General features: G+C 34.5%; 1 protein-coding gene and 1 long non-coding RNA gene across 4 annotated transcripts in view; one reads left to right on the top strand and one right to left on the bottom strand.

Moving 5' to 3' along the window:
- LOC140696838 (uncharacterized) overlaps positions 1-26,181 on the top strand; it is a 486,199-nt gene that overhangs the window by 54,101 nt on the left and 405,917 nt on the right. The window lies entirely within an intron of this gene.
- LOC140697092 (small ribosomal subunit protein uS14-like) lies at positions 19,008-25,886 on the bottom strand. The gene is made up of 2 exons (XM_072963928.1): positions 25,873-25,886; positions 19,008-19,155 (listed from the first exon to the last, which is right to left on the bottom strand). Exons 1-2 carry the CDS (start codon positions 25,884-25,886, stop codon positions 19,008-19,010), a joined length of 162 nt encoding a protein of 53 aa, XP_072820029.1.

The following is a 26,181-nucleotide window of genomic DNA, read 5'->3' as shown; positions in this document are numbered from 1 at the left end:
GAACACTCTATTTTCAGTTCTTTTGGATATATACTTAAAAGTGTAATTGTTAGGTCACATGATAACTCTATGTTTAACATTTTGAGAAATTGTTAAACTGTTTTCCACAGCAGCTGCACCATTTTACACTGTCACCAGCAGTGTTTGAGGACTCCAATTTCTCCTCAGTTTCACCAACGCTTGTTATTTTCTGTGTGTGTGTGTGTGTGTGTGTGTGTGTGTGTGTGTGGTGTGTGTGTGTGTGTGTGTGTGTTTTAATTGTAGCTATTCTGGTGGATGTGATGTAGCACTTCATCGTGGTTTTGATTTGCATTTGCCAAATAACTTATGATGAGCATCTTTTCATGTGCTTTTTGGCCATTTGTATCTCTTCTTTGGAGATATTGCATAGAATTTTATATTTCTTATCTCTCTCTGATACTAAAAGTTTCTTGAGGACAGGATGTGTTATTAATCCTTTAATCTCTCAGAGGACATATTAAATTGATTTGGGCATACTAAGTGCTCAACAAATGCTTATTGACTTGAATTAAGGAGTCATGACGAAACATTGTATTGTCTGAGTCAACCTTGAGGTGAAGTCCTCATATCATGTAAATTTAGCATTAAATTATTCCTACTCAGGACATCAGTAAACTTGTTAGTAAGTCTATTGGGTCTTTCAGTGACATCTGAACTGTTGACCATATACTCCTTGAAATATTTTCTCTCCTTGACTTCTGGGACACCATACTTCCCTAGCTTTGCTTCCTGATTCTCCATTAGAAGCAGTCTCCTTTGTGAGTTCCTCTCCTCTGATGAAAACTTAAGAATGAACCTTCTCTGGGCAGCTCTCTTTGATGTTCTCTTTTCACCATTACCAGTATTTCACAAATGCTGGTCTCTAAATGGTGTCATTTCTTGACAAGGTTATTTTGTAATAAAGGACAATGTAGTAAGCCTTTTATATGCCCTAATTGCTTAATTGGAAAGATTATCCTTCTTTAAAAAAAAAACTATGTAATCTATTTTTTAAAAGTTGAAATGTCTTCCACTTCTTCTATGAAGTACTAGTGATAGCACATGGCTACTTATATGTACTTTTAATATCCCTGAAAAAGTAAAAATTTAGCAACCGTTTATTGGCTCTCCCCTCCCAACCATTTACAATTGTACTGGAAATTGATATACTATTCTACACTTATTCTCAGTGTTATTTCATTTATGAATATAACTTCCAGTCATCACTACATGATGATGAGCTCCAAGTAAAAATGTCTCTGTTAAGCTCAAATCTATATATCCAAATTCTTATCGAATAAATCTCCTTTGATGTTCACAGATCTTTTGATTTAGCACATCTGATCTTGAGTTCATTGCCCACTTCCTCACCCAATTCCCCCTTCTCTGTGTTTCTTAGCTCGTTGAATGGCATCGTCTGGTCAACCAGGAAACCCCTCTAATTTCCCCTTCTTGAACATATTTTCCACACCCAATTAACAACTTTAAAAACATTTATCTTTATGATAATTCTCTAGACCATCCACTTTACTTGATTTTCCCATCTTCTTGCTGCTACCTTATTTAAGACTACCGTCAGCCATCCATCATCCATTCAAAATATGTTTGCAGCGTCCATACTATATATCAAGCACTGGGAGTACACCGTGAAAACAATGTGAGAGCCTGTTTTGAGGAGACAGTTTTTGGCATTGCAGCTTAGTTTAGGTTATGGTTGATTTTCACATCATGAGTATTTTGAGATTTTTTTCCCCCATGCTTGTTATATGTTCTGTATATGTTAGATATTCTTGGAAATCTTTTGGTTTGGGGAAATTTAAAGTGAATTACTTATGTTGAGCAAAGACATTATTCCATGAACCTGAACTATAGCCTAAGGCCTAAGGAAATTCTCTTAATCTCTTTTCCAGTTTCCCATTTGGAAAATGGGATGGTTGTGTAGGACGCTAAAGGAAGGTGGTTTTTTTTTATGATTCAAGAGCTCTATGTATAAACATTTAAAGTATAGATTTCTATGAGTTCCATGTTCTGGACATAAGGAGTTATAATCAGTAATGCATATTTAAGTGAATTCAAATGTTGCCAATTATTATCTTGCTAATGAAAGGAAAATCAGAGCATGAGACGAGGAGGACTTGGTTAAAGAGATGTGAGCTAAATTGTGTATCAGAACCATAAGAAACTGGGGCCAGAATCTCCATCTTCTATATTGTGGTTCAAAGCAAGGGCTATTGGAAGATGCTACTTATTCTAAATAGGGCTTGAAAAAAATTGAGGTTCCAGACCCTAAGGGGATGGTCAATATCCTTAAGAAAAAGGGAAAGCATCTGGCTGGGTTACAAGGAGGCAATCAGAAAAAATTAGAACTGGCTATCTGGAATGGATGATTATACCATCTGCTTTTGTAGTCTTACCTTGGGCAGGGTCCAGTACTGGATGTTTCAGGAGAAAAATATCCCACCACCTTTTGTGTTTTTCACTTGGTAAATTATTAAAATCTGGAAATTATCCTTTCTACTACCTTTATTTTGGCATTTTTTCCCCATTAAGATTTGATTCTTTTGGACTTCTTAACTGGAATAGAACTTAAAAAATATTCATAATAATACTTCTTCTGCTAAAAGACTGGGATACGTGAGTATTGCAAGCTTGCAGGTAATATAGTTGCTTTGCCTCAGTGTTATAGACAATGCCTAGAGGGTCTAGAAGTGTTTGCAGAAAGAGCAAGCACTTCACATGTCCTAATGGTCCTGAGATGTGCTACTGAGATTTATGTTTTTAGTAGTGTCTTGATTTCTTTTTAGCTATTTCAGGTATATTCTGGGTAAAGAAGTAGACAGAAAAAATCAAGAACTGAAATGAAAGAAACACATGGAACAACTTTGTTTATAATCCTTTACTCTCAGAGTGGTCACAAGGGAGACTGCCATCATGATAACTGAGATGTTACAGTTTCAGAAAGTCACTCTTAGTTACAGCATTTGTTTAGGGTCCCCAAGCTAATATTTTACTTCTGAATTGACAGTCTGGGATAGCCTGTTCTTGAACAATGATCTCTAACCAGGAACAAAAGAGCAGATTTCATTGTCAATAATTATTAAAATATTTCTAGGTATCCTCCTCCATGGCTTTTGGACCATTTATAGAATCATAGAATCCTTTAATCTGAAAGAGACTGAGAGATAATAAAAATCAAACCTCTTCAATTTTGAATCCAATCTTTGACCTTGGACATTTCAATTCTATGACGTGTTCATGGTTACTAAGTTGTTAATGGTACAACTGTGACTAGAACCAGGTCCCCACTCCCTGTCCAGTGTTTGTTCCTTGTACCTGATACCCAGTATTCTCCTTTTTTTTGTTGGTAGTTTTCTCCAAAACCTCCTTTGAAGAAACTGAACAAAGCCAGTTTAGAATGGCCATTTGCCAAGTATTTTCTCATGTGAACTCCGTTTTTATTCTTTCACAATAGTAAAATCTTCTGATAGAATATTAAATATTTAATAGAATATTAAAGTTGGAAGGAATTTTTGTGGATTTTAATCTCCTTATTTTACAAATACAAAAATCAAGGCCTAGGGAGTTAACTTACCTGAGGCCACACAGACATTGGTAACACTGGGATCTGAACTCAGGATTTCTATGAGATGTAGTGACGTTGTAGAGAGCTTCACTACCTTGGAAGGGCCGTCTCTTTTTCTGAGCTATGCATATACTGGTTGAACACCTTATGGCTATTACTTTTAAAGACTAGGAAGACTTAGGACTCTGGATTCCATGAGACACAACTGTTCTAGTATACCACGTGCCTTAGAGAATTAGCAAGGAAGGAAAATAGCAAAAATTTAAAGAAACAAAAAGTTGTAAATTAAAATCAGTATTTAAAATGGAGCTTAAAATGAAACTCCAGAAATAATAAAGATTTGTACTTATAACAATTATGAATTGATTAAATAGCAGCTTCCCTGTTGTTAAAAACTAGTGTCCAATATTTTTTCCTCTAGAAAATACAAAGATACCAGCTTGTTCTAAGTCTCCAAGCCATTCCCTGTGGACTGTTCTTGGCCTTTGCTGTCACAGACTATAACTAGAAAAAGAAAATTGACAGACAGAAAGAAAAAACCTTAACGGCTGGAGCTTTAATTTACCTACATAGGAAAAATATTTCAGTTTCTGAGATTTCTCCTGGGTTGCCTGATTTGGTGGTAGAAAGAGAAGCCAAAGGAAAAATCACCAAAAATGCTTTTAAAAGAAACACTATGAAAAGAGCAAATCCTGAGAATTGTGTTTAATAACAGCAATGATGAATTTCCTGGCAGTCTGTACTGAGCAGTTAAAGACCAACCAGCATGTGAAAAGAGGCTGAATTAGAATGGTCTAGAGCAGCCTAATAAAGAGTGCCAGAAGATTTATTCTCTCATATGTATAATTTTGAGATATGAATGATTCTATAGTTAAGAAATGTGCTACAACCATAACATTAATTTTTATTAAGAACTTCTAGTTTGACTCAGATCAGGGTCTGAAAAATGGAAGAACAGTGCTTGAACCACCAAGTTAGGGCCCCACAGAATATTTTAAAATTATTTAACACACATCATCTCAGTGTCAACAACTCATCACATATAAACTATCTAATTAACAGAACCCTTCATAGTATTTGATAACTGAGTCTTGGCTCAGTTTTTATACCAGAAGGGCAATCCTTGATAAGCAGAAATTACAAAAGCATATTTTAAAAGCATTAATTCAGAAATGAAATCAAATTGGTCTCAAATTAACCCCCTATTGGTATTTAAACTTATTTAAAACCACTTGGCTTCAAGATAACACTTGCAGAGATTGCCTTTGACCAGAGTCGAGCTTTGTCTGGACTGTCAGCCTCTATATTTTGATTCCCTTTGTTGTGTACCAGCCTCCCATGCCCGGGGTAATTGATATGGGTCCTGCACTAGGGACAGATGAGTTTATCCTGTCATTGAAGCCCTTCACAAGATGCCTTAATTATTAGAGCTAATTCAAGGATTTGTGCTCTGTGTTCTACTTAGGAAGCTCGATTGTTTTCTCTTTCTAATTTCATGTTGGCAACATTTCTGATGACAAAGCCAATAAAGAATTAGTAATTTGGCTCCCTGTGGTTGTGGAAAAAGGACAGCAAGAATGGGCAACAATAATAGTTTCTGTTTGTATAGTATTTTTTTTTTAATAAGAGGAAGTTACCATTGCTACAGTTTAGGGACAAAGACTCTTGAAAAACTAGCAAGGAACTTGAATTTCTATAAAGATGATACATTTTGGTCCTTTGATCTCTGCTGATAATTAATATCTATTTTGCAACTAAGTGAAAAATTGTAGTTTCCAATGGAGAGAACTGGGGATAAAGAGAAAGTAAGACATTTCCATTGAAAATGGAAGGAAGAAAAGACATTTAAATTGTGGTTTTGCAATCAGGTAAATCAAGGTTAACAAATTCTCAACATACATATTTGGTGGAAGTGAACTCTTTTTGAATAGGAATCTATTCTTATATTTCTCTGGGACCACATATTTAATTAAGGCTTTCTGAAGCTCATCCTACACGATAGCTGGAACAGCAGAGGCATCTCTATATGTACTTCTCAAGATCCCAAACTATATGTACTGCTTGCTTCCATTTTGGTCTTATGGATGGGTTAGTGTATAGATGGTTGACACCCAAGAATTAGTTGTAGTTATCTCTGGGTGGTGGAACTATGAATAATTCTTACTTTCTTTTTGTGTTTGTATTTAGCTCTATTTTCTCGTATTCATTTTTCCATTCTTTTAATTTTCTGCATCTGTGTCCAAATCACTGCATGGAGATTATTCATGCACTTGCAGTCCAATATTAATCCCTTAATCTTTCCTTCTCTAGGTCTAATTTCCTTACTTCCTTTAGAAAACATGTCTTTTTTAAATTAAAGTATGTTTAATGTACGATATTATATAAGTTAACAGGTGTACAATATAGTGATTCACAATTTTTAAAGATTATACTCCATTTATAGTGATGATAAAACATTGGCTAAATTCCCTGTGTTATACAATATATACCTGTAGCTTATATTATACATAATAGTTTGTACCTCTTAGTCCCCTACTCCTATATTGCCACCCCCCACCTCCCTCTCCCCACTGGTAATCACTAGTTTTTTCTCTTTATCTGTGAGTCTGAGTTTTTAAAAAAACGTTAACTAGTTTATTGTATTTTTTTAGATCTCACATGTAAGTGATATCATATAGTAGTTCTCTGTCTGACTTATTTCAGTTAGCATAATATCCTCCAAGTTCATACATGTTGCTGCAAATGGCAAAGTTTCATTCTTTTTTATGGCTGAGTAGTATTCCATCTTCTTTACCATTCATCTGTTGGTGGACACTTAGGTTGCTTCCATATCTTGACAACTATAAATAATGCTGCTATGAACATTGGGGTGCATGTATCTTTTAGAATCAGTGTTTTTGTGTTTTTCAGATATATATCCAGGAGTGGAATTGCTGAGTCATATGGTATTTCTAGTTTAGGGTTTTTTTGAGAAACCTCCATATTGTTTTATACAGTAGCTATACCAATTTACATTCCCAGTAACAGTGTATGAGGGCCTAAGGAAGTAAAAGCTCTGTACTTGGAAAACTGTAAGATGTTGATGAAAGAAACTGAAGACAACACAAACAGATGGAAAGATATGTGTTTTTGCTCAATATTGCTGATCACTAAGGAAATGCAAATCAAAGCCACAATGAGATATCACCTCATAACTGTTAGAATGGCTATCATCAAAGGAATACAAATAACAATAGATGGCCTGGATGTGGAGAAAAAGAAATATATGTCTTTTATTTCTCCATATGGCTTTTCTTTGGCCCATTATAGAGGTTACCAATATGGTATAATGAAATACACAATTTTTTATTTTTGAGAACTTAAAGCAATAATTCTCATTAGTCATGGTTCAAAATAACATGTGGAACCCCATCTTTGGGTATACTGATTTCATAGGTCTGGAGTAAGACAAAAACTTGCCCTTGTATTTTTTTTTAACAGTGTTTTGAAGAAGACATTTTAAATTTTAACAAAGATGCTTTACCAATCTTTTAAAGCCTGTAAATTTTGAATCATTTAGGAAATCTTGCTTGATCTAAGAAGATTAAGGTTTTCTTCTAAAAGTTTTATAATTTTAGCATTTAAATTTGGGTCTTTGATCCATTTGGAATCAATTTTTGTATATAGAGGTAAGTGTCCAGAATTGTAGTCCTTTTTTTTTATTTTTTATTTTTTTGGACATGTGAATAGTCAGTTTACGATTGTTCTACCACATTGGAAAGCAATTTTCTACACTGAATTGCCTTAACACCTTTATCGAATATCAATAGACCACATATGTATTGGCCTATTTCTGGACTTCTGTTCCATTGTTCTATGTATCAATTTTTGTACCAATATCATGATTATTGTAGCTTAATAGTAAGTCAAGATCAGGTAGTATAAATCTTAAAACATTTTTGTTCTCAAAATTGTTTTGGACATTACAGGTTCTTTGCATTTCCACATACATTTTAGAGTTAATTTATCAATTTCTGAAAAAAAAATTCTGTTGGGGTTTGAATGGGGTGGCATTGACTCTATGCATTAATTTTGGGAAAACTGACATTTTAACAATATTGACTCTTTCAATCCATGAGTATAGTATGTAAGTATTTATTTAAGGCATCTTTGACACAGCATTGTAAAATGATTATAAATCAATAAAAAATGTCAAAAAAAATAAGGTATCTTTAATATCATTTAATAATGTTTTGTAGTTTTCAGTATAAAAGTTTTACATGTATATAAATGTATTTCTTTTGTATTTAATATTTTAAATACCATTTTAAATTGAAGTAAAAATTTTTTCTCTATTAGTTATTTCCACACATTTATTGAGGCATAATTGCAGTACAACAAAATGTACATATGTAATGTATACAATGTGGTCAGTTTTGACTTATTTATACACCCGTGAAACTGTCATCACAATTAAGACAAAAAACGTTTCCGTCATCTTTCAAAATTTCCTCATGCCCTTTGCAATTGATCCTTACCCCCACCTGTAGCCCCAGACAACCTGCCTTCTTTCATTATTGATTATTTTGTATGCTTTAAAATTTTATGTAAATTGAATCATCCAATATATTCTCTTTTGGCTTCTTTCACAAAACATAATGATTTCAAGATTTATCTTTGCTGTTGCATGTATGAATAATTCATTTCATTTTATTGCCGAGTAGTATTTTGTTGTTTGGATGCACCAGAATTTGTTTCTTTCTTCACCCTTTGGTGGACATTGGGTTGTTTCCAGTTTCCAGTGGTTACAAATAAAGCTATGATGAACATGTGTGTACAAGTCTCTGTGTGGACATATGGTTTTGTTTCTCTTGGGTAAATACCTAGAATTGGAATGGCTTGACTGTATGACATGTGAATTTTCAATTTTTAAAGAAATTTCCTAACTTTATTTTTGTGGTTTCATATTCTGATTGTCAATGCTAGTGTATAGAAATGCAGTTGATTATTTTTCAGTTTGCTAATATATAGAAATATAACTGATACTGCTTTGTATCCGATGGCTTTGCTGTACTCATTTTTTTATTCCATAGGTTTTTTTTTTTTTTGTTTTGGTAAATTACTTTGAGTTTTCAATAAAGATAATTGTGTTGTCTGCAAATACAGACAGTTGTACTTCTTTTTCAATTTGTGTACCTTTTCTTTCTTTGTCTTGCCTTATTTCCCTAGTTAGGATCTCCATTAGAATGTTGAAGTGTTAAGAGTGGACAGTGTTATAATTTCTTTTTCTGGTTTTTGTATCATAGTATGATAGTCTCATTGTTTGAGTTGGAAAGAAGTCTCTCCTCTTCTACTTTTGGGAAGAGTTTGTGTAGAATTGATTTTATTTCTTTTTTAAATGTTTATAGAATTCACCAGTGAAGCCATCTGGGCCTGAAGTTTTCTTTTTAGGATGTTTTAAAGTTATAAATTCAATTTCTCTAGTAGTTATAGGAACATTCACCTTATCTATTTCTACTTTAGTGAGTTTTGGTTCATGTCATTCAAGGAAATTGCCCATTTTATCTTAGTTATCAAATTATTTAGCATATAATTGTTCATAGAATTACCTTATTAATCTCTTAAAGCCTATATAGAATCAGTAATGATGTCTTGCTTTCATTCATGGAATGCTAAATTGTGTTTCTCTTTTATTTCCCTGATCAGTATGACTAAAAGTTTATCAGTTTTCTTGTTCTTTTCAAAGAAGCAGCTTTTGATTTAATTGATTTTCTCTAGTGTTTTCCTGTTTATAATTTATTGCCTTCTGCTCTGATCTTTATATCCTTTTTCTCCTTACTTCAGTTTAATTTTCTCTTCTTTTTCTAATTTTGTAAGGTGGAATCTTAGCTCACTGATTGCATGTTTTCCCTTTTCTTCCTATAACCATTAAATGCTATAAACTTTCCTCTAAGTGCTGCTTCACAAATCTTGTTATATTGCATTTTCATTTTCATACAGTTATATATAAATATTTTCTAATTAATTTTGTGATTTTTTTTCTGTGACCTAGGAATTGCTTAGTTGTGTATCATTAACTTAAAATATTTAAGGATATTTCAGATGTTATTTTTAAAAATTGATTCCTGATTTAAATCAGTGTGATCAGAGAACATACTATGTACGTTTTCAATCCTTTGGTTTTAAGTCTTGTTTGAAGGCACAAAATGGTCTACCTTCCTAAATGATTTATGTGCACTTGAAAAGAATATACATTTAACAATATATGACTTTAACTTGTAATATTTGGAAATTTATTTCAAAGTACTTTATATTTTGAGGCTATTTTAAGCTGCATTGTTTTCTTTCTTTTTCTATCTTCTTTAGTTACCTATTTTACAAATTTATTGAGGAATAATTGAAGTGCAATAAGCTGTATATATTTAAAGTATACAATTTGCTCATTTTTGACTTATATATATACACCCATGAAACCATCACAACAGTCAAATAATAAATTTTTCCATCACTGAGCCATTGTATTATGTGAGTATAAACTGTTGTAAGAGTATTGATATGATCAGGCTTAAATCTGCCATCTTGTTATTTAAGCTTTATTTGTCCTAGCTGTTCTTTGCTCCTTTTCTTCTCTGTTACTTTTTCAGTCAGATTAGTTTTTTTTTCAATAATTCTACTTTATTTCTACTATTAGCATGTTGGTTATACTTATTTATTTCATTTTCTATATATATTTTCTATGTAGTTAATGTAGAGCTTGCATTGTATACTTTTATCACAGTCTATCTTCAAATAATGTCATATACTTTCACATATGATGTAAGAAACTTATAATTATATATTTCTATTTTGCCCTTGTAAGCTTTTTCTGCCAAATTTTTAATAAGTTGTATTTCCAAATCTACAAGCCCCATAATATGTGGTTATTACTTTTGCTTTAAGGAGAGGAAAAAAATACCTTTTATATTTTGTCACATGCTTACCTTTCCTGTGTGATCTTCATTTTGTAAGTAGATCTATATTTCTATCTAGGTTTGTTTTCCTTCTGCCAGAAGAATTTCCTTTAGTATTTTCTGTAGTTCTGGTTTGCTGGAAACAAATTCTTTCAGCTTTTGTGAGCTTGAATAAGTCTTTATTTCATCCTTATTTTTAAAAGATATTTTTGCTGGATATAGAATTGTAGGTTGACAGTTCTATTTTCTATTGCTGTTGTACTTTAAAGATGTTGTTCCATTATCTTCTGGTTTGCCTTGCATGGTTTCTTATGAGAAGTCTACTGCATTGCTTCTCTCTTTGTAAATAATGTGTCTTTTTTCCCCTCTGGTTGCTTTTAAGTCCCCCAGCCCTAAGTTTACATTAATTTTGTTACATGCCTTTGTGTAGTTTTCTTTTTATTTCTTTTGCTTGAGTTTTGGTGAATTTATTGAATTTGTATATTTATAATTCTTACCAAATTTGGAATATTTTCAACCATCATTATTTCAAATATTTTTTCTTCCCCTCCAAATTCTTGAAGTTGATTATCCTTACGTTAGTCTTCTTATAATTTTCTCATGATCTGCTGATGTTCTTTTTTGTTTTTATTTCACTCTTTTTTCTCTATGTGCTTCATTTTGTGTATTTCATATTGTTATGTTTATAAGTTCATTGACTTTCTCTTCTTTATAGCTTATTTGGTTCTTAATCCCATTTGGTATAATTTTTATTTCACATATTCTCTTTCTCACCCCTAGAAATTAAGGTTTTCTCTTTTTTATTTAGGTATGGTTAGTTTACAATGTTAATTTCTGGTGTACAGAATAGTGATTCAGATATATATATACATATGTGTATATATATATATATATATATATACGTACATATACATACACACCCACACACGTATACTTTTTCATTATAGGCTAATTAGCATTTCTTTTTGATTTTCCATTTCTCTCTCCAAAATGTTCATGCTGTCCTATAGTTTCTTGAACATATAGTGTATATATATTTTAACTGTTTTAACATTTGATTTTTTAACTATTCTATTATCTGTGTAATTTTTGATATGATTCTAATTGATTTTTCTCTTGGTTTTAGTTTATATTTTCTTGCTTCTTTGCATGTTTGGTAACTTTTGAGTGGATGTTAACTAGGATTTTAGATTGTTGCCTGTGGATTTTAGGGGGGAGTGGTAATACTTTGAATATGTGGAAGCTTGGTTCTGGAATAAAGTTAAATTACTTGGATTCAATTTTATCCTTTGAGATTTCCTTTCAAGATTTGTTAGCATGAATCGAGACATTCTTTAGTCTAGGTTAAAATTTGCTATCATTATTAAGGTAGTACATTTCTGACGACTCTACTCCATGCCTTATGTATTAGGAGATCTTTCTACTCTGGTGAGAACAGAACTTATTTCTGCACCAACTTAACCTTCAAAAATTGATTTGCCTGTTCTTTCCTGGTGGCTCCTTTCCTGGTCTCACACTCATGTGCAGATCAGTGCCTAGCCAATGACTCACGGGAAATTTTTCTGGGGCTCTCCTGCATTCTTTCTCTCAGTGGCAACCTCTTTCTTCTTTGGTTTTTTGCTCTCAAAATTGCAGCCACGTTGACTTCCCCATTCTCTGAATTATTTCTCTGAAACTCAGCAAGACTACAGTCTCTTTTTGGATTTCTCTCCTTGTGCTGTGACCTGGAAAATCTCTTCAAGTAGTGAGCTCAGGCACTTGTTGGGGTCAAATATTTGTTTCTATTTTCTCAGGGATTACTATCTAGTGTTTCCTGTTATCTGTTATCTTTTTTTGTTTTCTCTCTTTCATCTGTTTTTTTAATTGTTTGAGGATATACAGTAAATTGAGTATCTAATTTTACAACTGGGCATAATGTTTTTAATGCAAAAAAAAGAGAGGAATTTATTGTATAGAAGAGCATAGTGCAAAACTCAAGAAAAAGAATGCAACCAAGATTTAGGAATAAGGAACTTATAACCTTCAGCAATTCAGGCCATACTTTCTTTCCCTATCTTTTATCTCTGCATCTCTCTGTCGGTCTCTGTGGACTGGCTTTCACTGTTTCTCCATATTGTATGGTTAAATGTGTCCACTCCACAGTTGCCAGATTTACATATTATCATTTCATTCACTTGCAGAAACTTTTTCTTGGGATATTTTCCTTAAAATATAAATTTATTTGCAAAGCACTGTGAGATTATTAGAAAATATATTATTAAATATTATTTAAACATATTTTACCTATTTTCAATAATATGCTTAATGCTATTAATTCTTGATGAACTTAGTCCTTGATAGGTAAGAATACTAATTTGAATTCATTATTTGATGTGGCAATATATTTAATATCAAATATTTTCCACGTTTTTAAATTATTGCATAATCTAAATTCTACTCACTTTTAAAAACAGTTGTTATGGTTTTGTTGATCTACTCATAATGATGTCTGTTTGTTCTTGAGTGATTACAACTGATTTAGAACCCATTTGTGTCTAGAAATAACAATTTTCTGCTATTGTGTATTACATTATGTTCATCTGTTTTTAATTTCATCCCATTGTCTGATTGGCATTATTAAAGCTTTTCTGGAAGCTATCATATCTTCTCAACTTTGCCTCAACCAAATTGTTTGATGCTGTCAGTAATTTTTACATTTGAAAAGTTTGTTAGATACATAGCATATTAATTGTCTTTGTAGAAAATTATTCCATCATTTGACACTATTACTGACCTTTTTCCACCACAATATGTATAACACTTTGTCTTTAACAAGAATTGCTTTGGAACAAAACTGAAAGTTTACAGCTTTATATCTTCTGAGGACTTACAATATAATGTAGAAGAAATACCATTGGTTTAAGAATCAATGTAAAGTTGCATCATTAAGAATTTTTGAATGAAAGTGAGTCACAGGTTATGCCCAGCATGTAGTAATTGTTCAAAATAATGTTTGAACAAATAAATAAATAAATATTGAATGTAATGTATGCTAACCCCATCATAAGTTAATGAATCTCATTGAATTGGGAAGAAATAGATCACATGCAAATACTCTGTAATAAAATACATGATTACATTCACTAATATACAATCTGGCTGTCTTAATTTTTTCTACTTTGTAAAGCTTGCTGCTTTTTTATTTAAAAAATAATTTGTAGATTCTCCTTGAAAACACATACATTGTTGATTTTATACCTTCCTGGACTGTTTGAATTTTATTTTTACCTTGTACATAATTTAGTTCTAAAAAATAAAATAAAATTCTTATTAAATACTCAAAATGAAAAAAAAAATTCATGATGAAAAATGCTTACTCAGATTTGACACTAAAAGCACATCCGTAAGCAGAAAAATTGATAAACTGGACCTTATCAAAATTTAAAACTTTTGCTCTGCCAAAGATTCTGTTAAGGGAAAAAGACCAATTACAGACTAGGAGAAAATATATGCAAACCACATATTTAACAAAGAACTTGTATCTAGAATCTGTAAAGAACTTTCCAAATCCAAGTGTAATAAAGCAAATAATCCCATTAGAAAATGGGCAAAAGGCATAAGCAGACATTTCACTGATGAGGATAAACAGATGGGCAAACAAGCACATGAAAAGATGTTCACCATTATTAGCTGTTAGAGAAGGGCAAATTAAAACCACAATGAGATATCATGCACCTCTTTCAGAATGGCTACAATAAAAAATAATGATAACATCAAATCCTGGCAATGATGTAGAGAGACTGGTTCACTCACACATTGCTGGTGCAAATTTAAAATTATACAGCCACTTTGGTAAAGAGTGTGGCAATTTCTTACATGTACTTACAACTACAAGCTAAACATGTACTTATCATATGACCAGGTGAATGCACTCTTAGGCATTTATCAAAATGATATGAAAATATGCATCTACACAAAAACCTGTAGAGAAATATCCAAAGCAGTTTTATCTTAATAACAAAAAACTAGAAATAACCCAAGTGTCCTTTAATGGATGAATAGTTAAACAAACTGTGGTACATGCTTCCTATGGAACACTACTGAGTTTCAGAAGAGGAGAAGTATTGCTGCATTCCTTGGATGGATTTCAAGGGAATTATACTGAGCGAAAAAAGCCATTCTCAGAAGGTTATATGCTGGATGACTTCATTTTTATAACAGTCTTGAAATGACAAAATTGTAGAAATGGAGAACAGATTAGTGGTTTCCAGGGGTTAGGTAGGGGAACTGGGAGAAACACTGCTGTGGTTACAAAAGGTAGCACCAAGAAGTCTTGTGATGAAACTGTTCTGTATCTTTACTGTTGGGGTGGTCACATCAATCTATATATGTGATAAACTGTATAGAATTACATACATACACAGACAGAAATGAGTACATAAAAAACTAGGGAAATATGAACAAGGTCAATGGATTGTATTAACGTTAACTTACTGATTGTGATATTGTACTCTAGTTATGCAAGATGAAGATGTTACCATTAAGGGAAACTGGCTGTAGGGTACTTGGAACCTCTCTGTAGTATTTCTTAAAAGTGCATGTAAATCTACAATTATCTCAAAATAAAAACTTAGGAAATGATTATTCACTACCATTATGAATCCACTACTGGAGTCTGTATTTATCATTTCTGCCGACATTAGTCTGAAGAATGATATAAAGTGACTGATTGGATCAGGTCAGAAAGTTTCGGGGACTCTACTGAGAGGAGTATTTGCTGTGAAAGCTAAAGAGGATGCCGAGATGAGACTAGTCCAGTCAGAAGCTAGCATTCAAGTCATAGGCCCAGGGTGAGCAGAGGGGCACTGATAGAAACTTGCCTGTAGGCTGGGCTTTCTGGAAGCAGGTGGTAAGATGGAATTAGGTTATTTATTGGGGACTGACCTTTATGAAAGAAAGGTGAAAGACTGAGCAGAATAGAGCTCTAGAGGGAGTATTGCTTTTCCGAGTCCATCCTGAGCTGTACCCAATGGCCTTATTCAGTCACCAAATGTAATGGGCAATGACCCCAATGGGCAAGACCTCAGGTGAAGTGACTCTCTGCAACTGAGGCAGATCCTGAAAAATCTGACAGCTTCAGGCTCTTTGCTGACCACATTTCCCACAGCTGAGCAGCAAGTCCTGCCTGGGAGGGAGATTGAGGCAGTGTATCTCTGTGTCTGCCACAGTTGACATACACAGACCCCGGTCAGTGACTGAGTTAATATTGGACTCAAGCAAACAGTCAAAAAATGGAATTTGGAAAATGAGACTGGGAACACCATGCAGTTCTTTTTAACAACGTAACTGTAACTTCATTTAAGAATAAGAGTGATGGTGGAGGGCATTGGCTTTTCTGTGAAGGTTGAAGAGGATATAGAAGGGTTTGGTCTTTTAGGTCTTGCCTTTTTTTTTTTTAATATCCCATTCTAGATAGTGTTTGCAATTGTTGAATTACTAAGCAATACTAGTTGAAATGATATAAGGGCTTTTATTATTATAATGGATATTTTGGGTTTGCAGAAAAAAAGTTTCAACCCACCTACTTCCTAATCTAAGGGACAGTCTGCAACCTATCAGTTAGTTGCATAAAATGTTGACAAAGTCTCCTTCACTGAACTGATTTCACCCCCCATTTGAGCAATGTGATATTTTACAGATATAAGAAGCTGCTGTTTATCCTCTGCTTAGAACTCTTCTAATGCGTTCATAAGGAGATGGTTAGAACTGGCATAAAACACAGGAAAGCTCTTCAAAGGAGCCTCTTAGCATTTCCTTATTCCTGCTGAATGGAACCTGAAAAAAGCTATTGTTACGTTTCTATGGAGTTCCCCAACGCCTCTTATAAATGAGCCATATTTAGTTTTAAACAAATTTCCTGAAGTAAACAGTATATTTCCTTGATTTTCATCTCTTTTGGTGAGCTTCCAAAAAACTTGGAAGTGAATTAGTGTGCAATTTGCATCCAAATCTTAGCCAAGGGGATGTGGTTTATTATAATACATGGTCCTCCTAATTATTGAACAGCTCAAGAAACCTCGGCCCAGTGTGCATCTGTTCTTGCTTGACCACACTGCCAAACATAATTTGGCAAGCACAGAAATGTACATTGAGCAGACCTACAGTCTAATTTGCATTAGAGTTTGTGGTAATTATATGAAAGCTATAATTGAATGAGCTTGTCCTCTCTTTTTAGATTACTTCATTTCTGAAAAATAAACAATAAGCAACCCACCCAAAGAATCTCTCTTTTTATATGTCTTTGAGGTTTCTCAATGTGATTTAATCATCGCCCAAGTGTTAGTGCTGCTTATACATGAGGAGAAAACCTCTTTCCCACATATTTCACGCAGACTTTCTTCTATTATCTTGATGTCTATGGGTTGACTGTACACGTTTCAATATATATTTGATATCATTGCTCAAGAGAGTGACTTAAGCTACTGCTGACTAGATGTCTGCATTATTTGGGAATTTGAATCCAAGAATCAGTAGATAGATTCATCCTTTAATTGTTTAAGGAGTGATAAGAAACTATAGAAAGAGCTGTAAACTAGAAATCACAAAGTTCCTATTGAATTATTATCTTTGTTGGGCAACCTTATCTAAATCACTCAATTTCTCTGAGTCTCAGCTTCCTTAATCTACAAAATGGGGATATTGATGCCTGTTTTATCTACATTACATAGTTGATGTGTGTGCCAAAATAGATTTAAAAGTGTTTTGGTGTGAAACGTATAAATGACCAAGTTGTTTAAAATGATGTTATTATTAGGTACATACCAGTGCATACATAGAGCCTCTAGCCAGTAAAGTGCCATACTGTAAGAACTACCCTCAGAGATCATCAGGGAATCTGAAGCTCCAGCCAGGGTAGGGGTTCTGGGAGTTGAGGGTAATTATGGCCCAAATGCTCTATAGCTGCATGGTTGCCAAATATGATAGCCAGAGGTAGCCACTGAACAACTGAAATATAGTTAGTCCAAAATATACACAAGATTTCCATATTGAAAAAAAGTGAAAAACCTTATTAATATTTTTGTGATGATTGTTTTCAGTATAATGGGTTAAATAAAATGTATTACAAAGTTAATTGTTTCTTTTTTACTTGTTAAATGTAGTCACTAGAAATTGGAATTTCATATATGGCTCACATTGTATTTCTCTGACAGTGCTACTCTAGGGCATGGGGCTATGGGATATGTGAATTACATCCAGGGCTAAAGCCAGAGTTAGGAGCTAAACAAGCAATTGAAACACAAAACAGGAACAAAGCAACAGGGCAGTGACTAAGGACACCAAGCCAGAGCTAGTGGATTTGGAAGAGTGGGTAGGAATGGAGCTTTGGGCATATTTTTGAAACATGTATTGGAATTGTTGTCATAGAAAGCCCTTGGCCTTGTTTTTGGGTGGAGAGGGAGCTAAGGGCACCAACCAGTTCAGATATACCAGTATTATTCTTCAAAAAAAAATTATGTTTAATAAAACCACAGCAGTCTAGAGTCTTCAGGGAATGTATAATTTTTTGTATTTGAGTATTCTGGTTATTTTAGTGGTTATGCTTTAAATATAAAAGCTAAGACAAAATGTGAAGCATTTTATGTAGAAATATTTCTTTATATATTAGAAACTTTTTGCCTTCTATTACAGAGTATACTGAACATAATTTTTGCAACGTCCTATTTATGCAAGGTAATCATCGTGGATGTAGTTTTCTATAATATAATGATCCATACAATACTGTGGGATTTGAATTGCAAGGAGCTGCTTGTGCCAGCATTAAATGGCTCCAGGTGGGAATAAAGTTCAAGTTATGTCTGTTCTTATATTTCTTTACATTCCCTCTTGTTATCACACTGCTGACTAGCACATCCTTGTACTCTCATTGTATCTGCAAATAGCAATCTTCACTCATTAATTTGTTGTATCTAATTGACTGTGGGACTGGAAATTAGAAAAAAAATACAGGCTCCTTTGAACTGTAGAAAAAATGAGTGTAAATATATTTTGTGGGTTATCTATGTGTAAATTATGATGATGGATTTTGTTACATTTTGCTTAATCACAGGTTTTCTTTTTTTGGTGTCAATGTTATAAGCTGTGATCTAAGATTGTTTGCCTGATAACTAAAGTTTCAAATACCTGAGATCTCAATAGGATAAATTTCATTATGACACAGCATGGAAAATAATGAACTTGTTCTGGCTTGCCAAACAGGAACGCATCTCTGTTTGGGGAAAAGGCATAATGCTTTCAGCTTGTTGAAATCCAACACTAAACTATCTCTTCCAGAGCACCAAACTCATGGGTCAATAGAGAACTCAGGTGTCTCCTATTATTTCACATGCTATTTCTTTCTTTCTTTTTTTTTTTTTTGAAGTTTTTAGATTTTTATTTTACATACAAGGAATTAGCATTGTTTCTGTATAAGGTAGATGTGCTGGGTGATCCATTCAAGGATGTTCACTTAGTCCAACTTAATGAAGCCGATATCCTTCCATGTACTGGCAGAAACACTGGCTGTACATATTGAGGTCGTATTTCTGGATCAGACCATGCTGGGTTGAGCAGACGTGGCAAGAGCGAGAACCCTGGCTGTATTTTCTCGGATGGCTCCAGCACAGCCTGACCCATCTTGCTTTCTCGGATGCAATGAGGCAAAAAGTCACATGCTATTTCTTAACGTGGCAGTCTGTGCAAAGTAAGGAGAGAGCAGCAGAAATAATGGCAAAATCACTTTGCTAAATGCTTAGTAATATTACTTATTAACTTATTTAGACTATAGCAAGTCATAATCATGTGAACTACACAAAATACCCATATTAAACAAGAATTAATAAATTTTAAAGTAGGAAGTCAGATTTCTGATTAGTTCAGTGGTCTTGGATTAATATTTTTACCTATTTTATATTTTTTATGATTAATCATATGTTTATTGAGCATAAAGGCATTTCATCTAAGCTTCATGATAACCAAAAATATAGGTTTAACTCCTGAAGATTAACTTGCAGCACTTACAAAAAAAATGTTCCAATGCCCTGCTAGTGTCTTGTGTCATGTAAAACATGAACTTGTGGGGCTGCATGTGCTACCCTAATTGCAGTCCCTAATCCTTGAGCCTGAAAGAGCAGGCAGTTTGTTCTGTCTAGATGTCCCTTCATTGTTTGGCCATTGAGGGCTCTGATCCCTGTGAGGTGACAGTTCAGATATAGTCCCAGGAGGCAGTGTAACTGAGGTTAAGAGCATTGAGAGATTGGAGCTAATCTTGTTTGGCTGTGTAACAGCTGTATGATGCTTTCTTTCTGTTCTGCACTTCTCCCTACTCATCTGTGACGTAGAGATGACATTAATACCTACTCCCTGGCACCCAGTTAGAGTAGCTATTATTATTGTTGTATTTTGGCCCAGTAACAGTTTTTGAACAAAATTGAGAAAAGAAACGTGAATTTTTACCAACAGCTTTAACTTCTGAAACAGAGCTGCATATATGTTTGTTTGATACTGGATTTTAAAGTAGTTCAACCAAGGATAAGGTGGTCAACTTTACAGAAAGACATCCATGGCCTATGAGGAAAAGCAGTGATGGCATACATAATAGGAAACTCCACAAAACCTGATAAAATTTCACACCAAAAAAACAGACTGCTAACTTGGTGACTATGAAGAGCTATATATTCATGTACCAACAAAGACATATGTAGGCAGGCAAATATAAGTACAAGCAACCAGCACTTTTAAAAGGAATATCATTGGATTAGTAGAAATGATCGATCAGTAAACTTTCTGCCATCATTCATTACATTCCCTAACTAATTTAATATTGCCATCAACATTAAAGAAATAAAGTTTCCAAAATTGAAAAAGAAGTATTTCACCACAAATCTAATAAAACAATTATTGAATTATTTTAGGTATATTGTTGGAATATTCCTAAAATTAAAACTTATTATCATAGTTAGCAGTGTTAGTCTAATATGTTGAGTGCTTTCTGAAGTGTTTTTTCTTGTTTAATCTATATAGTACCTTCTTTAGTATGCCCACTTTACAGATGAAGAAATTGAGGTACAAAGGGCTTATTAGATTGTGTCAGGTTACTGAGCTAATAAGAGACAGAGGTGATATTTGAACATAGGCAGGTTGCTCTTTATCAGTTATCAAGTGAGGGCAGAATAATTTTGACAGCTATTTTAGTTTAAACAATCAGAGGGATCGTTTATATGACAAAGCCTAAAAAGTGATCATTGGATTAATTATTCTGCTTTACAGAACATAGACTTATTTGACCCAAATTATTCCTAAAGTGTTTCTCAAAGTCATTGGATACCTACACATAGAATTCAAATCATTTTTGTTTTGTTATTGGTATTCATAGAAATTATACCCCCAAATCTAAATAGGAGCAAATCCTTTCTAAAGCCAGGAAATATCCTGAAGATCTTCATCTTTCTAATGAGCTCTCTGTGGGACCTACGCTAGTCATGCCAGATCTTTTAGGCTGATGTCTTAATCTAGTCAGGCTGCTATAATAGACTACCATAGATTGAGTGGCTTATAAACAACAAAAATTTATTTCTCGTAGTTCTGGAGGCTGGAAGTCTGAGATCAGGGTGCCAGCATGGTTGGGTTCTGGTGAGGACCCTCCTCCATGCTGCAAACTACCAACTTCTCATTGTGTCCTCACACGGCAGAGAGCAGAGAGGGAAACAAGCTCTCTGGTGTCTCTTTAAGGGCACTAATCCCATTCATGATGGCTCCACCCTCATGACCTCACCTAATCCTAATTACCTCCCAAAGGCACTGCATCCTAATACCGTCAGTTTGGGGTGGCAGTGGGGTTTCAACATATGATTCTGAGGAAGGGCCAAAAACATTTGGTCCCTAACAATTGTATAACTATAATTTGTCCATCAGATCCTAATTCTAACTCTCCCATTAAATGACCAAATTCTTTGACATTATCTCAGTAAATCATCCATGTGAAAGAATTTTGAAAATAACCACTATATAATTAGTTATAATTTTATTTTGAACACCTATTTTCCTTGGCCACATAATCTGCAGAAAGATAGCTGAGTTTTAATGTAAGGCTTCCATAAATTCTTTTCATTATAGGTTATTACATGATACTGAATATAGTTCCCTGTGCTATGTGTTAGGTCCTTGTTGTATGGTAAACTTCTTGAGAGTAAAGACTAGGGTCCTATTTAATTATGCATTCCCAGGTTTAAGCCATAGTAGGCACAATAAATGTTTGTAGACTTGAATTCCTTGTGGTGACTTCATTGATGTAGTGGTGGCAGGGAGGAAGAGAAGCTGTGTTTTAAACATGGTGTCCCAGCCAGACCACTGCCCTAGCTTTCATTCTTGTATCTTGCACAGGGTACAGGCTAAAGGATTCTATTTTGATTCAGAATGAGATGTTTATGTCCCATAATGGTATTATAAAAAGCCTATATCCCACTATCTGAATGCAGGTAACTGGGGGCAATGGCCTTCATAAACAATTCCAGTTGTTCTTTACTTGTAATTCCTCAGAACCCTCACCCCTGACCTTCAGCAGTTGGGGCAAAGAACCACCAAGACCTATTAAGTCCCAAAGCATATCAAGTAAGGATTTCATACCTGTGTGAGATAAATGTGAATAACAAAATTCTAATCTGTGCTGTTATTTCTATCAATAATTCTTTCCATTTCTCTTTTTGAATTTATATTAAAGACATATATGTTTAAATTAGCAGGAGTTCTAAATTTATTCAGGGTATATTAGTATACTCCCTGTAACACTATTTTGATATTTACTCTTTGTCTCATACACAGTATTTTATGTGCTGTAAAGTCTATACCAGAGAGACACAGTGAAGTTTAGATTAGTTAAGGTCAAATTCTATTCTTAGCCCTATAAGTGGTTAGAAAATTGAGACAAAGGAGGCTGAAATTTTGTATTTGCTGTCACTCAGCAATACCCTGCAATGAAATCAACTTTCCTTTCTGAGGTCCAAAAGTAAACACTAATATCTGAATCTTATACCAAATCTAATATCAAAATAATACTTAGACTGGGCTTGAGGCTGGAGAGGAGGGAAAAGAGGAACTCTTCTTTATACACAGACCATAACACTCTAGCATTTCACACATTTCTAGAAGGACTTACTTAATCCTCCTTGTCATGTGCTGACATTTAATAAACACCTCATTCCTTTCCAGGTATTCTTAACAGTGAGCTGCAGAACAGTAAATCCCTAGCTGGTTAACAGTACTGAAATGACCATACAGCTTCTCTCTTGAAAAATAGGTTAATGGAAAGAATTTCTATTTTAGTATGATTTTCTTCATTCTGTCAACTGCATACATGTGCACACCTACAATGTTCATTGCTTGCTATAAGGGAACCAAACGTTTTTGTGATGATAATGATGCGTCTATATTATGCATATGGCTCCATTTGAACGACATGTAATTCATTGCTCTCTTTCATTGGTTAATATTTGCACAACACTTTTTCCCCCAGACCAATGCAAAATGTGCCTCTCTGGGCATAGCACACATTCTCAAAGAATACTGATACTTTACAAACTGGTTGGCTAATGTAAAAACTGCAGAGAACACCTGCATCATATGACAAACACCATCTCAGCTCAGGAAGCCATGTTCAATCCGTCTCCCAAATCTGACATTGGTGGTATCCATGCAGCCCTTCCCAGTACACACCCTGCCTTTAAAGGCCTTCCCCTCCCTGTTATTGGTCTCACAGATGATAGAGTATGACACTCCATAAACAATGAGCTAGGCCTTTTGTAGGCTGCTTTGCTTTTCTTGGCTTCAAACTGCCACTGAATGTCAAATCAATTTGGCTCTCATTAGAACAGCTTTATATGTGCAAATGTATTTGGGTCTGGTTGCCACTTTTTTCCCCCTATTTTTCCCCTCCTTTCCATTTCTCCTCTTCTCTTCAAGATGATGTAATTTTTTTCTAATCCGTGCCAACACCTGTTTCTTTAAAAGAGAGAGGAGAGAAAAAAAAAAGGAGAGAAGAGAAAGAAGAGTGAGAGAAAAAGCTGTGTGCTGCTCTTTATCACAATCAGCATGAACACCAGGCTGGCACATTATGGCTCAAGTTTCCCCAGAACAAAGAGAAAAGACCTTGTTGCCACGATATTGTACATCACAGGGCCCAGATAAAGTCAGGGGTCTACGTAAACCTTGGTTCCTGATGTCTGGAGAGATGGCTGTCGAGATAGAGCAAGGTGTGTAAGCCGGTTTTATTGATAAGTGATGAAGCCCGCAATAAATCTGATGCAGTGCTTAAGGCAGTCTGAGCCCAGGCACCATGTTTGATGGAAAACTGTTTTCCTCCTGAGCTGGGAGAATGAGAGGGCTATACCTTAGAAAAGAGCATGGACTTAAAGAGGCAGCAGGAAGCTGAACAAGGAGCAGACAGCTGGAGAGAGACAGATGAAAACACAAACTAGAGCCTGACCAGTCTTTTTATGTTGACTTGTGTATGTACTATTCAGTTTATGTGAGAGTATTTCCCTCCCCATATGGGGACTTTAAGGTCTCTAATTCAAATAAGTAATTTTTTTCTAAGAAGATGTACAATATATCTGATACCTTTTAAAGGAACGTGTGCAGCTGGATCTGTGACTTCATTGCTACGTACTCTTGTTGAATTTATTGATGCAAAAGAACTGTGAAGTCGGGTGGGTTGAATCTAAATTCATAAATCAGGTAATTATTATGATTCTTAATATTGTGTGATACACCTGAGAGTATCAAGTGTTTGGGAGTTCACAAATGTAATGTGTTTACATGCATACTTATTCATTTATTAAGTATCTGCCATGTACACTGTTTCTAGGTGCTTGGGATATATCCATGCACAAAATTTAAAATAATCCCTGTCCTCATGGAAATTACATTTATTCTGGTGGCAGCTACAGACAATAAATAATGAGTGTAAGAAATAGTTGAAATATAGTCTGTTAGAAAGTGATAAATGTTACCCCAAAAGGCTAGGTAGGGTAAAGAAGATTGAAAATTCTTGCTCATTTGGTTACAACTTTTAATAGAGGGTGGATATTATTGACAGGGTGACTTTTGAACAAAAACTTGAAGAACGTAAGGGAGTGAGTTGTCTGCAAATCTGGGCAAGAAGGCACCAGGCAGGGGGAACATCCCAGTGCAACAACTCTGATGTGGGTGCAAAACTGGAATGCATGAAGGGCAGTGTGGCCAGAGAACACGAGTCAGGGAGAAAACAGTAGAAGGGACTGCCAGAGAGGCAACGGAGGTGGCCTAGGTAATGTAATGCCCTATAGGACATTGGAAAGCCAAATGTTTTGTACTTTGAGCAAAACGGAGATTTATTGGAGCTTTGAGCAGAGGAATTATGAGATATATATGCCATGCATTTGTTTCTACAAAAACTTGTTTGCTCAGATTGTAACCAGTTTAGAGTTTGTAGAATTTCTCAGGAAGTCTGGTATACAAAGAAGAGTAAGATCTGCACATTTTAGACTGTTTGTGGATTTCTAGGAAGGACTGCTAATGAGGGTGAAAAACAAACCTACATCAGAACTCTCTTAAGATGTCAGAACTAAAATCTTGCTGGGGAAGTTGCTGAAGAACTAACTGAGAAATCAGAAGTAATGACATATTTATGATCCTAGAAGTGGATGCACAGAATTTGTGTAGACTCAAGGAAATTAAAGTAAAATTAATATTCCTGTGCAACAGATATTGCAACTAAGCAGACTTAAGTTTACATTCCAGCTATGTTACAATCTATGTGGTGTAAAGCTACTTAATTAATATCTTTGAACTTTTGTTTCCTTGTTGTAAAATGAGAATAACAGTAACAGCTTCCTTACACAGTTGTTTGAGGGTTAAATTTTATATCTTATGTGTGCTTGGCATGAAGTATATGCACAATATGTTTTAGTTTTCTTCCTTTGTCTTCCATGGGATTCATACTCAACAAATATTTTCAAATTATTTGAGAGATGTTAGTGACCAGTTTAAGCAGTAGAGGAGAAAAGCACAAGGAAATAGAACATAGCTGATCAAGTCAAGCTCCCACAGTTGCCTGGGAGGGTGATACATAGATTCATTCACCTGCAAATTCCTTACATATCCAAATCCTAAAAGTCACAGTGCAAATCAAATATGCTACAGATACATGAACAAAGGGAGCTTTCTTTTGGTGGACATCTGTCTGGCCAATTCACAGACTGCTGCAGATTCACCTCAGCAAATGTTTGTTAGATATGTAGCTCTGCAGACTCTAAGGTAGAATAAAGCATTGTCCTTGCTCTTTAGAAGTTTCTGGTCTAGGGGAGGAGCTCCTGGTGAAACATGATATACAACTCATTCTCAAACATAGAGTTTCAACTCACTAATTATTTTGTATTATGAATATTATTACTACCTACCCCTCCTAGAAATATTCCATTCATTTTCCTGTTTGACAAGCAGTCACTGTTATGTAAATGAACAGGTATGAAGGGATGGGGAGAAACATTTCAGTCGTTATGTCAGTGCACAATTATGGAACTCATCTCTCTCCAGAAGATTAATTTTTCAAGGTTAGGGTTGCTGTGCTCAAAGGTGGTGTTTTGATGGTAGCGGGCAAGAGTTAAGACACTATTCTGT

The sequence above is a fragment of the Vicugna pacos genome, chromosome 6 (genome assembly GCF_048564905.1).
Source record: "Vicugna pacos chromosome 6, VicPac4, whole genome shotgun sequence".
In the NCBI taxonomy this organism is placed as follows: Eukaryota; Metazoa; Chordata; class Mammalia; order Artiodactyla; family Camelidae; genus Vicugna; species Vicugna pacos.
The sequence above is the reverse complement of the archived record's forward strand: the minus strand, read 5'-3'. Positions and strand labels throughout refer to the sequence as shown.